Raw genomic sequence first — 16549 nt, forward strand, 5'->3', positions numbered from 1 at the left:
TACCCTTCCATTTTCCTTCGCCATTCTCCAACAGTGACGATGGACCTGTCGATAGAAACGACCACCTACCGGATGAGACCACGCAAATCCAGGCACCTTTTCCACGGACGACTCGTTCTGGACGAACTGTACGTTTCCCGTCTAAGTTCCTGAGCGTTGTCACTGGGGAGGGAGTATGTGGCCAACCTGGCAACACTTACCGTGCCCTTAGTTTTCAGTCTTTGTCTCCCGGACAGTCTGTCTGACCACGTGTACGACACTGCCGGCACTCTGTACAGTATTTGAGTGCTTAATAAATTTGTTTTATTAATTAAAATCTGCAATTATTTGATCAAGACTCCAAAAAGGTATACTAGTGATGCAACAAAAGAGGCATTTGACATTGACCAGTATCAGCACCCTCAGGATTTGGCAGTCCGCATGCATGCACACACTGCACACCTACCAGGACAGTCTCTGATTCCATCCATTAGCCACTCATAGGGAATTATTTGACTAAGTGGATTGTTTTAAGATTTAAAGAGTAAAGAATATTTTATGTTATTTTTATATATGTTTCTTTGCAAAGCTATATTTAATTATAATTTTCATTAAAATTATATTCATACAGAATTGAATAATATTTTGTACCAGGTATGTAATCTACCACACATTTTATTTCACAAAGTTAAGTTTTTATAATTTTATTTTTAATTTTAGTCCTTATATTGTGACTGGCAATTCAGAATGTAATTGTGATATTAAAAATACATTTAGAGAAGTCTATGGTTTTTATTGGCTTATCAAACAAACGAATACAAATGGACCCTAGACCATCACTGACACACAATTAACTGATTGCCCCTGGAAGTCGGCTTCTTACAGAAACACAGCTTCCCTAGCGTCAAATGCCATGTCACGGCACGCCACTAGTGTGGTGTCGTAGTTGAAAAATTTGAAAAGTGTAATCCTGTGGCTACATGCCATAATTGTATAGTTATAGTTTATATTTTATTAAATATATTTCCCTTTGTCTTCATTTCTATTGTCTTTCTTTCTGGAAGTTTCTCACTACTTTTGTTTAACGGTGTAACAGCAGGTGACCCCTGAGTAACAAAGGGGAAGGTGTGTAACCCTCAGGGTATAACGGGGTCCAGGAGGTCATTCTGGGGTGTAGTATAGGAGAGGAAAGGACATGTGAAGAAGGCTCTCAAAGGGTGTTGAACCGAGTGGAGACCAAACGGACTTTTCAGGAGAAAAGAAAGAGGAGGCTAACGAAAACTGAGAAGGGAATTTTCATGCGTTTTAAAGTGTATAGTGAAGACAAAAAAAAAAATTTCCATAGGAAAGAAATTATCATTCGCCGTGAATCAAGAGGCTCACTCCCACTTACTACAATTCCCCGTGAAGCACACCGAAATCATTGGGTACCCGACTTCCCTTTTCTCTCATCTTTATATTTCAATTTCTGTCTTATCTTAGACCTATTTTTCATCTTTAGAAGATAATAATTAGCCGTAAGCTTAGTTATAAGGTATAATTGTATATTCTATCAGTAGAATAGTCATTAAACTAAGAAGTTTTCGCGTTATATAACTTGTTCGTAAAATTTTTGTTACTGAACTTAAGTAATGTTCAAGGGTAGAGATTGTAGCTGGCATCCGAACAACATTTCCGGTATTCTGTGCGCGAATTAAAGAATTTCCTATCGTAAAAGTTGTGTTTCTTTGTCCACTGTATTCGCGCATTCCTCACAATCCACAAATTAGGAAGTCCAAGTGAAGGTATATTGCATGGGCACAGGGTGGAAGTGAGGAGGGCTTCCCAAACAAATAATGCCTATGATCAGTGCAACCCAAGGTGGGCAGTTTAGGTCTACAAAAGGTTGAAATTGGAATCTACAACTTTTTTAGTGAGTTCTGTGGAGTATTTACATTTTGTGATATCCAGTTGGTGCTCTGCTAAATGACTCACCAACATATTGGTCATGACACCAATGTACTGTACCATGTATTTTCTCCAGTTGTTGAGTGTAAAAGGGGTACAGCATAAACCCCAGATTTCTTGAAAAGGGACAGTCCATCCCTATCATTGCAGATAAGCCTACATAAAGTTGACTGTGCGGAGAAAGGCAGAAAGATGAAGATACCACAAATGCATATTGTGAGAATTGAACAAGAAACAACTCAAGGATGACCTCATTAGAAGCTAGTGTATGTCAAGTTTCTGACCTTAGAGTTTTTCAACTTTCTTGCAACTTTTAGACACCTCCAAAGTATTTGCTGTTTTTAACATAATGAGAAACAGTTGATTCCAATCAGTCATCACCTGTTCATCCCTTTAAGATCTGTGCCTGCATACTATTGCCATCTGCAGTTTTATTCATGTCTTTGGATTTCTCATCGTCCTTCAGCTTGTGTGCCATCACTCTCCAGAACTGTTAATTGATGTCAAGAACTTATCTCCCTTCTCTTCAACATGAGATTTCTAGTTCAAACTTGTAAGGTATTGAAATTTGTGAACTCTCTTTCTCTCCACGATGATAATGCATGTAAATGCAAATGCAAATATTGTGTCTTCTTTAGTTGTGTAATGTATTGTACAAACTTTCATGCCATCTAATAAATGTTTAAGTGTAGTAAATTACATTAAGTGACTCCTTTCCAACTGAATCTTGTCATTCTTACCCCTACTCTCACATATGAGACTGCATTATTGCCATCCAAAAATGCTTAAAACTCATGTAATGAGTGAAACCTGTGTTGCTGGGATACATGGGGCATGGCATTAAACTTATGGTTCACTGAATACAGAAGCTCCCTGGAGGATCTATATATGTGGAGATCTCAGAATGCTATTTTTGCACCCATCTCTTCTTCTAAAGAAAAGGAAATGGAGGCGTACACAATGGATAGAGGACGTACAAAAGTGTGACAGCTCCTGGTTTGTATCCTCCTACGCAACATCAAATCATCTATATAAAACAAATATAGAAGCAGACAGCGAATAGTGAATGGGAAAGTGACTACTTTAAACTCTACTTTCTATAGGAGCAGATAGGAAGAGCCCACTGTTCTTTATTGTACTTTCAAGCCTTGAATTCTGTTGTGAATTTTAAATGTCCAGAATGTTATACTGCATTCAGTGATGTTCTGTTCCAAATTTGAGATGTTTGCTAGCCTGATATGATGATTTTATATCATTGAAACTACTCATATTATAAAAAGATTTTAACGCTGTCTGACAGTGTGTATATTTAGTATTATATAATATTTGGCATAAAGTTTAACATTCTTTAAGTATCACCATGTGTCAAAAGACAACAAGTGAAGCCATAAACAAACAATCAAACAGACTTTGGTTATTATATTAATTAATAATACTATGATAAATGAAATAAATTAAAAATTTGTAATGCACTTTCATTTATAACACAGTTGGGCCATATTAATACAATCACTTTCTACTTTTAATGTCAGCAGCACATAGCCAATGAATTAAGGCATGTATCATGAGCTGGCTTGGTATGTAAATAAGGTGAGATGTAGGCAATGTGCAAATATATAATTGTTGCTGTCATGGGTAAAATGTGCAAATTATCAGATCTGCAAAAGGGGATTATCATCAGCTTTTGGTCAAGGGTGACAGTATTTCTGAAATTGTGTAGTTTGTGAAGTGTTTGTATTAAGGTCAGTCAAATGAAAACGAGACAGATGGGAAAAAGTAAATAAACTGTTTATTTGAAAAGTAATTGCCATAACTGTTAATACATTTATCCCACTGAGACAAGATGATCACTGCCTTCATAGAAAAATGTTTGCGGTTGCCCACGGAACCATGATTGTACCCAGGCATGCACCTTTTCATCCGAAGCAAATTGACGGCCACGAATGTCTTTCTTCGCGGCTCCAAAAATATGGAAATCGCACAGGGAGAAATTTGGACTGTATGGAGGATGTGTATGGACTACGCTGCAGAAGTTTCACTGGAAACTTCTGCAGCGTTTTGACTATGCTTTCACTGGAAACTTCTGCAGCGTAGTCCATACACATCCTCCATACAGTGCTGTTTTGACTATGCTGCAGAAGTTTCCAGTGAAACTTCTGCAGCATAGTCAAAACAACCTTGGTAACATGTGGGTGGGCATTATCCTGCAACAGAATGATGCTGTCTGTCAACATTCCTGGGTGTTTGGATTTGATGGCACAGTTCAATTTTTGCAAAGTTTTCATGTACTGCTGTGTGTTAATTATGGCGCCGTATTCCAGGAAGTCAACAAGCAGCGGACCTCCATAGTGATGTTGGACGCACACACGACTCGCCGACCTCACTTTGAGCACGTCTAACAGACAAATGGCACAGCAGTAAACGTTTATGCTGTTCCTTCCTGATTCCCAATAGAGAGCACTTCTATATACACACCTACCTGCATTACCAACTTCCATGCCACACTTCTTATACAGTTTGTCCATTTTCATTTGACTGCCCCTAATATGATACTATGATTAAAGTGTTCCATGATTGAAAAAATGGCATGGAAACTGTGGAATACCATGTACCATTGATGTGAGAGGTGAATGTAGGCTTTGAAGATGAGGCTCAAACGACATGCTACAGTTAAGCAACTCAACACCCAAATGAACCAGGGAGCTCGCTACCAGACATGTCTAAATCAATCTAAAAACAATAATATTGTGAACCCTGTTGTGTATGGGACTCTGAAGCAGACAGATGGTCACTGCACCTATGCTGATGAAGGTACATTGGCAGAAAAGGTTTCAATTTGCATATCAGTACTAGAATTGGAGCTCTTCTGAATGGCAAACAGTTGCCTTTTTCAATGAGTCATGTTTTCTGCTCCATCTACTTCATTGAAAAAGGCAACCCTTTCAAAAGAAGAAACATTCTGCAACCATTGCTGGAAGAACACAAGCTGGTGGTGGCATCATTACAATCTGGAAAATATTTTCTTGACATTGTCTGGGTCCATTCATATCCATGGAAGGCACTCTCAACTGAACTGGGTATGTATCCATCCTTACAGATCAAGTAAGTACACCAGTGCATATTGAATGTTTTCTCTGGGACAGATGGGATCTTCTAACATGACAAAATGATATCATATAGATAAAATTGTCAGGGAATGGTTGGAAGAATATGACCAATATTTCCAAGTAATTCCCCAAACTTGAACCCAACAGAGTACCTTTGGCACTACCTTGTCACCACACATTCACTGTATGAACCCTTCAGCAGACGTCAAATACACTGCAGCCTGCATGGTTCCAGATACCTGTGGCAACCTTCCAGCATCTTATCAAATAACTTCTACATCATCTACATGTCCATGCCACAAAACATGATTATTCTGGATATTAGCTGGTGGTCATAATAAACTAACTCAACTGTATATATTAATGGTCATTCTCATGAAGTAACACTTAAAAAACTGCAAAATGAGTGGCTTACTATGTCTGTGCTGCTGTACCAACAGCACAGACATTTGTAGCTTACTTTTTACATTTTTAAAGAAATACTGTCAAATTGTACACATTTTAATTGATAATTTCAGTATTATTACAAATGTATTTTTTATGTAAAAAAGTTTATAAATTACCTTCTTCTCAATAACTGGAACAAATTACAAAGCACAATCAACGAAACCTTTAACATTCAGTATGAAATTTAATGTAAAACTTGGCAAATGTTTCTGATAAACAAGATCTGCATCAGGTCAACATTATATTCCAAATTGGAATGCTCAGAACACAAGTTTTCAAAAATTTTTTAAACATGTTTTTAAATAATTAGAATGTACGATATAATTATGTAAATCAAACATATAAATATATAAAATTGGTAATATTTTATGAATTATAAACTTAAATCCAACATAAATATAATACATAACATATTATAAAATAATAATTCATTTCTGTCGGTATTTCCCAGTTTTTCATAAAAGCATTGCCATGCATACAAAATGCTTTTTCTATCTTTAAAATTAATACAATTTCCATTCAGGCTGGCCTTGTATTTTTCTAATGCTTCTTTATGAAAAACCAGAAAATATCAACATAAATTAATTATTTCTATTTTGTAATATGTTATGTATTATATTTATATTGAATTTAATTTTATAATTTGTAAAAATACCATCAATTTTGTATACAGTAAGACCCTGCTTAACACTGTCTCGATTAATGATGATTCGATATAACACAGTCTGCTCAAAGCCTTAAAAAAAAAAAAACTCAAAATTTACACTGATTCAAATTACCACAGCAATTCATTGATTCGTATATAATACGATTATTCACTAACACAAACCAATCAGCAAAAGGTGGCAATTTGTTGTAGTGCTGTACTTTCCTTAAATCTATGTTTGTTTGGTGAAATTTTGGAAAAAATATAACATCGTGGATGCCATAGAAAATATCGACTTCACTTGGCAAGAATTAACTGATAAACGCATGAACGAAGTGTGGAAGAAGTTATGGCTGGAGGTATCGAAGAATTTTCAACGAGAAGAGCCTATTGCTGTATTGTTAGATTGACCAAATTGTCAACCTAATCAATACCACAGGACTAGAAGATTAGACGAGCAGGATATTGAGGAGTTACTACAGGTTACTGGTGAGATCCTTACCAATGACAACCTTCAAGAACTGACAGAACAAAGAATTTGTGTAGAACTAGAAAATAGAGATTCTGAAAACGAACAAAGCAAAGAATTTCTCTACAGATTTCCTTAGTAAAAGTTTGGTAATGATAACCGAAATCGTTGATCAGATTGTAGCGAATGATCCAGATTTTGAAAGGAGTGCAAAAGCAAGATGAGGTGTTTTGGATGCGATCTTCTGCTACAGATATTTGCTTAAGAGAAGAAAAAAAGCAAAAATTAAACTATGCAACTTTATCACAAAAAATAAGAATTTCAGAAAAGCCAGGACCTTCATCACAAAAAATAAACTTTAGATTTCTGTGTGAATATGTTTGTGTGCTAGAGTAAGTTTCGTTTTGTGTGTTATTTAACATATATTATTAAGCAAATTAATATTAAAAAAAATTAAAGTAAAATCTGTTTATTTTTGGTTGCGTTCTTTTTTCTCTATTTACTCTATTAAAATGGCTTCATTTAACGCTGTTTTGTTTAGTACTTTGTCATCTAGGAACACATCTCCTGCATTAAGTGGGGTCTTACTGTATTTATATGTTTGATTTACGTCATTATATCTTACATTCTAATTATTTAAAGACATGTTTAGAAAACTTTTGAAAACTTGTGTTCTGAGCATTCCAATTTGGAATATACTGTTGACCTGATGTAGATCTTGTTTAAGATTGAAAACATTAGTCACATTTTACATTAAATTTCGTTACTGGATGTTAAAGGGTTTGTTGATTGTGCTTCGTAAAAAAGTTTATATTACAAAGATATTGCTATTAAACGCTAAGGAAATAATTATTTCAAGCCAAAAGCAAAATTATGCCAAATAAATTGTCTTTTTTGAAACTTATAAGACTTGTAATAAAGGTTGTAAAGATATCTTCAGTGTAGAAATGACCTATGAATAGAAATGATATTAAAAAGTTCTTATTTTGAGATGTTGATTTTTAAAATCTGCTGTAATAGTGTAAAGAAACAAGTCTGAGAGTTATTTTTTAGTTACTTTTATTTTTGCTTTTATTCTATTTTTGTTTGGGGCTTATGTTTTGTTAGGATGAAGGTTTCCTCGCCACTCACCTTAGAAACTTAAAAAAAGAAGAGAAACCAACTCACCGACAAGAGAAAAGTGCCGTAGATAAAACTTGCGCACACTTGCGCTCCCAAGCAGAAAAAAGTAAGTCCACACCGAGAAAAGGGGGAGACCCCAAAAGCACAACTTAGAAACTTGCTAAGCCTTAAAGAATAAAACATCCCGAAAATATCAAAAAGAATAATGTAAAAGTTTAGAAAGTATTGTTGGAAAATAGGATGCCAGACAAAGTTTTTATTGTTAGCAAATAAGTATGTAAATGAGGGGAGTAATCTCACTCAGAATTGTGACGTCACCTCACATTATAAAGACCAAACCTCAAGTGAAGATGACCAAGGTAAGCTTCTGTTAGCAATGAGTGTGGTGAGCTTCATAGCAGCAAACGAGAAAGAGGTGTCCAATAGGATAAAGTAGTTCCAAGGCGATTTTGAAGTTATTCGATTTGTGGATCGAAGATTAGAGAAAGTCTTGAGAGTTGAGGAAAAAGCTTCCTAATATATTGAGGTGATGATTAGGACCTTTAATTCATAAGAATTATTGTACACAAGTTAAGTCTTTGAATTTTGTCGAATTCCAAAGGGGAATAGAGTTAAGTTAGAAAATAGATTGATTTGAGTTTTGTCGGGTTGATTCTTATTGATTTACATTGAATAAATTGTTATTTGATTTTTACTAAATTTTGTATATAGTTATTACTAGAAATTTTATTAACTATTGGATTATTTTTTGAATAACTGTCATTATTTAATTTGGTGCACACTTAAAGTCCAGGCCTGGCACATTAATGCGAATCCGCGTAAAGTATCTGTTAGGTAACAGCTATTTCCGGCACACAGTTGTGTCGATAATCGTTGGAAAAGTCGGAAAAATAATATAATACTTTACAATAGGTGAAATTTAAATATTTGTAGAAAATTAATAAATTAAAATTTGAAAATTCTGTGAAAACTGTGTTAATTACCCCATGATCAAAAAGTACTGTGAATGGTTCAATAAAATGAATTTATTTGAATAAAACACATCTTTAATAATCCAGCAAATAAATATTAGTAAAATAAAAACGTTTCTACCATTTTTTAACAATCTTCCTCAGTTAACATAAAAATAGAATGTAAATATGAAAATAAATTTTATTTTATTATTTTTTTAAAATTATTTTTATTTTACTAATATTTATTTGTTGGATTATTAAAGGTGTGTTTTATTCGTATTTAGTTATCCAGTACGTACATTATATATAAGTATATGAATTTATTCATCAAAATTTATTTCATCCCCTTCCACTGCAATGCATTTATGTCAACAGCTTTTCCAATCCTCAAAACATGCTTTAAACTCATTTTTGTGAAACCCCTTCAAGACTCTCAGCAAATTTTGTTTTATGGCATCAATCAACTCAAAATGGTGACTACGAAGCAAAAATTTTAGTTGAGAGAACAGAAAAAAGTCATACAGAGCTTGCAGAATATTTCTTAAATTTTTGTCCAAAAATTCACCAACAACAAGAGCATTGTGAGCAGATGCATCACTGTGGTGCAAAATTGATGAGCTTTCTCGTCACAAATTGGATTGTTTTCTACAAATTGCTTCATGCAAACAATGCAAAATGCTCAAATAATATCTTTTGTCAACAGTTTGGCCAGCTGGAAGGAATTTGTGAGGTCCTGGACAGGTCCAAACTGTCACAAAATTTGTTGCTAGGTTTAATGAGATCCCAACCTGGATCGTGGGAGAGTCAAAATTGAAGTTGAATTCAATCTCCCAACAAGAGATGGTCAATCTTAAGACTTACTTTCCTTTTTCTATTGTTTAGTTTGTGTTGTATTTTCGAATAAATAAAAAAAAATTGTTTCTAGTGTCTAACAACAAATAATTTTAATGCATGTGAACAACCACTTGGAAAGTGACCAATTGGAATGGGTGATCAAGAATGGAGAATGATATAATCCTCAGACTTCAAGGGCGCATCACACAGACACACAGTTCTCCTAAATTGTGTTGACAGTCGAACCTGTGTCACCTTACATTCCAAGCAAAATCAACATCACTCCTGATGATTCACCTAGTGCACAACTTGTTCTGAGACATCTTTTGCCAAACACCTTATCGTCACTGCCCCAGAACTGCCTTTAAAGGTCTTTCCATCAAATGATAAACATCAAATTAAAGGACTGTTGGACGATTTGGATAACTTTTGTTACTTAAAAAAAGGAACTTGTCATTTATCTATGTAAGAAACTTTCTTAATCTGAATTAAACAAGTTTCTTTTGTAAAGGTGCCTAGTATCTGTGCCTCCATCATTACCACTCACATATGCAAATACCCTTAACCATCCTGATGAGAGATTTAACGATTCCCCTTCCAGTTGGCAAGTTCACAAATTCGTGATGCACAACACCACGACAATTGAAGAAAACAGTCAACATGACTTTGATTTTTTACTGACTTTAACATGGTCTTTTTGTCTTGTTTCACCTTTCAAGCACCATTCACTTGATTGTTGAGCTGTTTTGGTGGGTAAAGAGTAGATCCATAATTTTTTCCAAAAATAATGTGTTTGAATGGCTGATTTGTGTTCTTAAAAGCATGTTTCATCATCTATCATTACGGGTGATGAAACATGGATCTATGCTTTTAAGAACACAAATCAGCCATTCAAACACATTATTTTTGAAAAAAATTCAAAATTTTTGGGATGATTCGAGAAGCAATATGCCACAAGCCCAAATGATCTTTTAAAATTGCTTGACAAGATCAAAATGATAATGAAACATGTTTAATAATGTCCCTAAGCATTAAAACCTATCCTCAAGTACCAAATCTCTGACTTGAGCAACATATTGTTCATCAGTTGAAGTGGATGGTGTATTAGAGCATTGTTTGCCTTTGATGTGTTCTCTGCCTTCCTCAAACATCTCGTACCACTCAAAAACTCTTCTTTTTGACAGAACATTTCTGTTTTGTAGCAGTAATTCAATTCTGAAAACAAAATCTAATGCATATTCTTTGCTCAATTACATTCAACATTTTGAAAATTGTTGGTACAAAAATTCTTTACATATAAAACAAGCATTTATTTGCAAATGAAAACAAATGATGATGTATGGATTACTGTTAGATTTTGATAAGAATCATATCAAATGACAAAAAAAAATTATGACAGTACCCTCTTGCACACATGCCATTTAAATAAAATATTCCAAATATATTTTTTTCATAGTACAGCAGAGAATCGATTATCCGACTCAATTGGGGACTGGAATTGATCAGATAATTGAAAAAACGGATAACCAAAAAATACGAAAAAATACATTATTAGTATAGTATATTAGTATATCCCATGTAATTAGTATATTAGTATATCACTATTAACCTATTTCGTGTTGAATTTTCATCGATGTTAAGCCTAACAAAAATTTTTTAAAATAATAATCGTCGCTATTGTATCGTTAAAAATTAGAAAGTCAAGCTTCGTTTAAATCCTGGCCTCCTTTCATGGTCGAGCCAGTGTTGCCAGCTAAAATACGTAAATATAATATTAAAGTAGCCAAGACATAGCCAAATATTGTAGCACCACATTACTAGCAGACATTTGAATTTGCCGACTAGACCAGTCAGTTAACCGACGTGACGGTTGATTGGAGGTCAAATAATTGATGCTCTACTGTAGTATGAATTATATTGGAAACAAAAAACTGTTAGGATATATCTGTTTCTGATCATTTTTAGAAAGGATTTTCCCACAGAAAAAGCAGTATGTTTTTAATGTTATCTGCAGGAGATCATATGCATAACCAGAGATTATCATCTGCCTTAATTAAGAAGTTTTAGTAAAGAACTTGCTAATTGATACCACTGCCGGCCTGAGCAAACTTAGTGTCCTAGGCAAATGACTTTGACGTCATCCCATTTAAAAAAAAATGAAGACCGTTAATCATGATTTAATATGCAGCATGCAATATTGCAATCACGAGACTACAGTGCTACTTTCAAAATGGCAACTCGTGGATCAACACATGAGAAAGAATTGTGATAAAAAAAACATTTATTTTTTTCATTATTTATTGTAATTTATGCATGTACTTTTGCCATGCCACCCCCTGAATTCAAGTGCCCTACATTATCTCCTAGTTCGCCTATATCAGGGATGGCCAACACGTAGACCTCAGTTGACCAGTCGACCACAAAGGTTTTGAAAGTAGCCCGCAAAGCTAAAGTTGAACAATTTGCTTTCACTTAAATTAATGTTTAAAAATCTTAATTTGATAATTTATTCTAACAATAATAGACTGTTTGTGCAACGTACCCATACTGTTTGTATTTATCCCAATAAACAACGCAAATGAATGTTAATGCATGCGCATATAAATGGCAATCGCATAAAATGGCGCAAAATCATGTGTCAGATAGTAACGTGACATATTCATAGTCTCTCGCAGACTATATTTTACCGAAAAAGTAGCCCCTAAGGGATAAAAGTTTGGCCACACCTGGCCTATAAGAACGAGCCAGGCCGGTCCTGGTTGGTACGGCATCCAATCAATCGTACATTCCATCTGAATAAAAATATATAATGCACTACACAAGTGCACCCATTAGTGCAGTGTGATCACCTCACAATGATACTATGAAATAAAATTTATTAAAATTTCTTTAATTTTAAATAAAACTGATGATAAATTTAATAATTCACAAACAAATTATTTTAGACCTATACTTAATTTTTTATTTAAATTTACTTTATTCATTTATAAAAACAAAACATTTTACTTACCAAAAGATCACAACCATCAACATGCATATATTTATCCATGAAGTCAAGAATGGTCAGCCATAATGCAGTAAAAGTAGGCAAACTTAATAAAGGATTTAAATGTTGAAGAAAAACCNTTTAACATCCAGTAATGAAATTTAATGTAAAACTTGACAAATGTTTTCAATCTTAAACAAGATCTGCATCAGGTCAATGTTACATTTCAAATTGCATATATTATTACACAAAATAGTATAAACAAAAATTTATGTTCATAACTTTCTGCTATTCATCAGTCATACATACCCGTATATCCCTTATACTTGATTTCTTTTTTTATGTGTTTTTTTTTAAAGTTAAATATCAACAAGAATCTAAAAACTTTAATAAAGCAATATGTTTACATTTTGTTACAAGTGATAGCTGGTTTGTATAGTTTTGTCATGCCTGGCATATTGATCTATTGACATCACAGCTATCCTTATTTTCATAGTCTCTCCTCATTTCTCTATAGAGCAAAAAGGTTACAATTTTTAAACTTGATTTTTAGAACTTTCTACATCATTTTCACTGTTACATTGCAAAGAAAATTTGGGTTCTTCTCTGTGATAAATTAGACTATATATATATATATATACACATATACACTCTGATTGGAAAATCCTAGACAAAGTTCTGAACTATCTAATTAATTCTGAACTATCGAATGTAATTGTGATATTAAAAATGCATTTAGAGAAGTCTATGGTTTTTACTGGTTTATCGAATAAACGATACAAATGGACCCTAGACCATTACTGACATGCAATTGACTGATTGCTCCTGGATGTCGGCTTCTTACAGAAACACAGCTTTCCTATCATCAAATGTCATGGCATGCCCCTGCTACAATATGTTCCAGAGTATTTCTAATAAGTTTAATTTTGGCTATGATGTATATACAGATGACTTTGAATGTGTATACTTTATAAGTAAATTATTATAATTATCCAGTAATTTAATTAAAGTCGATTCTTTTCATTCAACTTTTTAATATAATATTGAATTAACTCATATAAATTCAAGCAATTAAGATATTTTAATCTATATAACACAAATATTACCTTGCAAAGCAATGTTGCACCTCTCATTCTTGTTTCTTCCATTCCCATTGGATCTTGGGGATTTATATTTTCTAATAATTTAGCAAGGAGTGGAAATAATACCTAAATAAAAAAATGTAACAAGTCAAACAATTATTTTAAAAATAGGACTTTCCTCTAAACATGAAAAAGTCAAACATTTAAACAAAGCAAATTTTGAAATTTTAAATTAGTTTATATAAACCAAACTATTCAAAATATGACTAAAGTTTGATACTGATCATATGTACATTATATATATGTATAATTTTAATCATTATATTTTCAAGTGATTAAAATAATAAAAGACAGTCTCTATTACAATACTAGTGTAATTTACAAATGATAACATCTCAAAGCTTGAGTAGTAACAATAAATCACCAAACGATTGCATAAATATCGGGCTATAATAAGGCTAATTAAATGATTGGTATAAAGTAATTTGACACTAGAGGTAGACGTTAGGCACCATCTCTTAAGTAAATTAATAATTATAATTAAATAAATAAATTATTAAATAAATTTAGAACCTTCTGGAAAAAAGAACTTTATACCAATCATTTAATTGGCCTTATTACAGCCCAATATTTAGACCAGTGTTTTTCAACCTTCTTGAATACGTGACCCCTTTACAAGTTAAAAAAATTCTGGCGACCCCCCAGGGCCACATTAAAACTATGTCAGTGATTGTAAAAACTACGTATTTAATTTTCTTTCTATTGAGACCTAAATATCGATCGAAAAACCAATTGTACTTTAAAATAAACAGGCATAGCCTTCTCAATGAAATTGTAGTTTTTTTTTTATTGTAGTGTAGAACCTACAAACACTTGTCTTTTTTTACCCGCGATCTCCTGTGTAAGGCTTTGCGACCCCTTTGGGGGTCGCGACCCACAGGTTGAAAAACACTGATTTAGACAATCATTTGGTGATTTAGTGTAATTTATTGATAAAAACAACTAAACACCAAAATAAACCAGCAACAAGTTGCTCAACTTTCCTGGCAATATTTAAAATTTTGTTAGTTGTCTCCACACATCGAAATGAGATATAAATAACACTTATGTTAATTAAACTTGCTAACCAGAGTGATTGTGTAATAGGATAGCTAACGTTTTTGAAGCCCCTTCTGGGCTTTTCTTCAGGCTTTTTTGTGTAAAAAAGAAGCTGTATGTTGCGAATCGAATATTTCCTTTTGAAAAGATTGCTGTTCAAATCATCATACCTTCCAGGAGATTTACGTGTGATGATTCAAACAGCAATCTTTTCAAAAGGAAATATTCAATCCGCAACATATAGCTTCTTTTTTACACAAAAAAGCCTGAAGAAAAGGGGCTTCAAAAACGTTAGCTATCCTATTACACAACCACTCTGGTTACCAAATTTAACATAACTGTTATTTATAAAATTTTGGTTGGTGACATCTGTTATCATATTTTGTTTTAAAAACTTTTTATATTTTTAACTATTATAAAATGGGCAAAAAGCTTAATTTTGAGGGCAGGAACAAACTTTTATAAAAGACTGTAAATGCTAATAACGAGTAAATTAGTCATTAAGTTCAACCCTACTGGAGATAAACTTGACCTCCATTATTTTCCCATCCCCTCAACCTTTAACCACCAAAATTAAATAGTATCAATCTCCCTAACAAACAAACCTCTTTGCAAAATTTCAGAAATTTTTGACAGAAAGCACAAAAGTTATTAATCTTCAAATAAAGTGAACAAAATCATGCCCCCCACACACATACATACATACTCACACTAATATCCATGCATACAAAAATTACCCCTGAATCTTTTTGCATTTCTCACTGTTTCAAGCTGTTAAAAATGCAAAAATGTAAAAATCTGCAGAGGTAATTTTTTGCTGGATTGCCACACTTTCTGTCTGTTACAAAAGCTGGGTAAGTAAAACCTGCAGATAGCAAATACCTTTAAACATTAAACAAAACAAACATTTTTTTCCATTTTGAACAGTCATCTTCAGGTTAAGAAACAAAGAAAGAATCAAGTATGTATTCTAAAAATATAACACCACTACAAATTATTTTAAAAAATTATTTATTTGTTGTGATAAAAAAAACATTTGTTTTGTTTAAATACATACATTATTTACTGGTTTTTTGGTGTTTTCTTTTAATTAATGATAAAAGACAACTTGTAGGTTAAAAACTTAAATTTCTAATCTTATAAAAAAACTATCTAAGCACTTTGACAGTTGAGCTAATCTGATAATTTTTAAAAATTGGGAACAAATGGACAAAGCAAGCAGAGTTTGGGCTGTCTACAGTAGCCAAAAGGCAAAGTCCCACTAGCAACTTATAATAATCTGAATATATCTAAGCATTTAAAATTTATTTTTGTTCAAAATTTGAAAAAATTCAATAGATTTATAAATTGCAATACAAAAATATAATTCAAAAATAAATATCATTAATGAATATTTTTAATGCTATGTATTAATTAATANAAAGATTTGTGTTTGTAGGCCCTTCAGAAAGCTCTCCTATTCCTACATTGGAGCAATTAACTCTCTCGTCAAATATTGATTTAAATAGAGAAGAAACTAAAGCCACATTTGTAACTGCACTTGGTAATTTACCTCCACCACAGCCAACTCCATTTTTTCCCACTGTTCCTCAAGGAATTGAAAATACTATTACATCATCATTGTATATTCCTTCCAGACCTATTCCATCTGTCTTGCCAGAATCTGTGTATTCAACTACATCTAGGTTACTTATATATATTTAATAGATAAAACTATGAATAAGAAATTGATTTAAAGTTTTAATAATGAATGTTTGTTTAGCTCTCCAATTCTTAATCCTGCTGTTACTACGATCACTCAACCTGTTAGTGCCATTTCTATACCAACTGCAACTGTTGATCTACCAATTGATGAATATCCAGCCACAAAATTGTCATC

The 16549-nt window shown here is 33.0% G+C and overlaps 1 protein-coding gene across 1 annotated transcript in view; it reads right to left on the minus strand.

Moving 5' to 3' along the window:
- LOC111642469 (Golgi-specific brefeldin A-resistance guanine nucleotide exchange factor 1-like) overlaps nt 1–16549 on the minus strand; it is a gene marked incomplete at its 5' end in the record, with an annotated part of 87167 nt that overhangs the window by 25211 nt on the left and 45407 nt on the right. Inside the window, 2 exons of the mRNA XM_023388822.1 lie at nt 12515–12629; nt 13598–13698. Coding sequence (XP_023244590.1) covers nt 12515–12629; nt 13598–13698 — 216 coding nt within the window. The remainder of the gene's footprint in view (nt 1–12514; nt 12630–13597; nt 13699–16549) is intronic.

The sequence above is a fragment of the Centruroides sculpturatus genome, unplaced genomic scaffold, assembly GCF_000671375.1.
Source record: "Centruroides sculpturatus isolate CEXI.00-Female unplaced genomic scaffold, Cexi_2.0 scaffold1604, whole genome shotgun sequence".
In the NCBI taxonomy this organism is placed as follows: Eukaryota; Metazoa; Arthropoda; class Arachnida; order Scorpiones; family Buthidae; genus Centruroides; species Centruroides sculpturatus.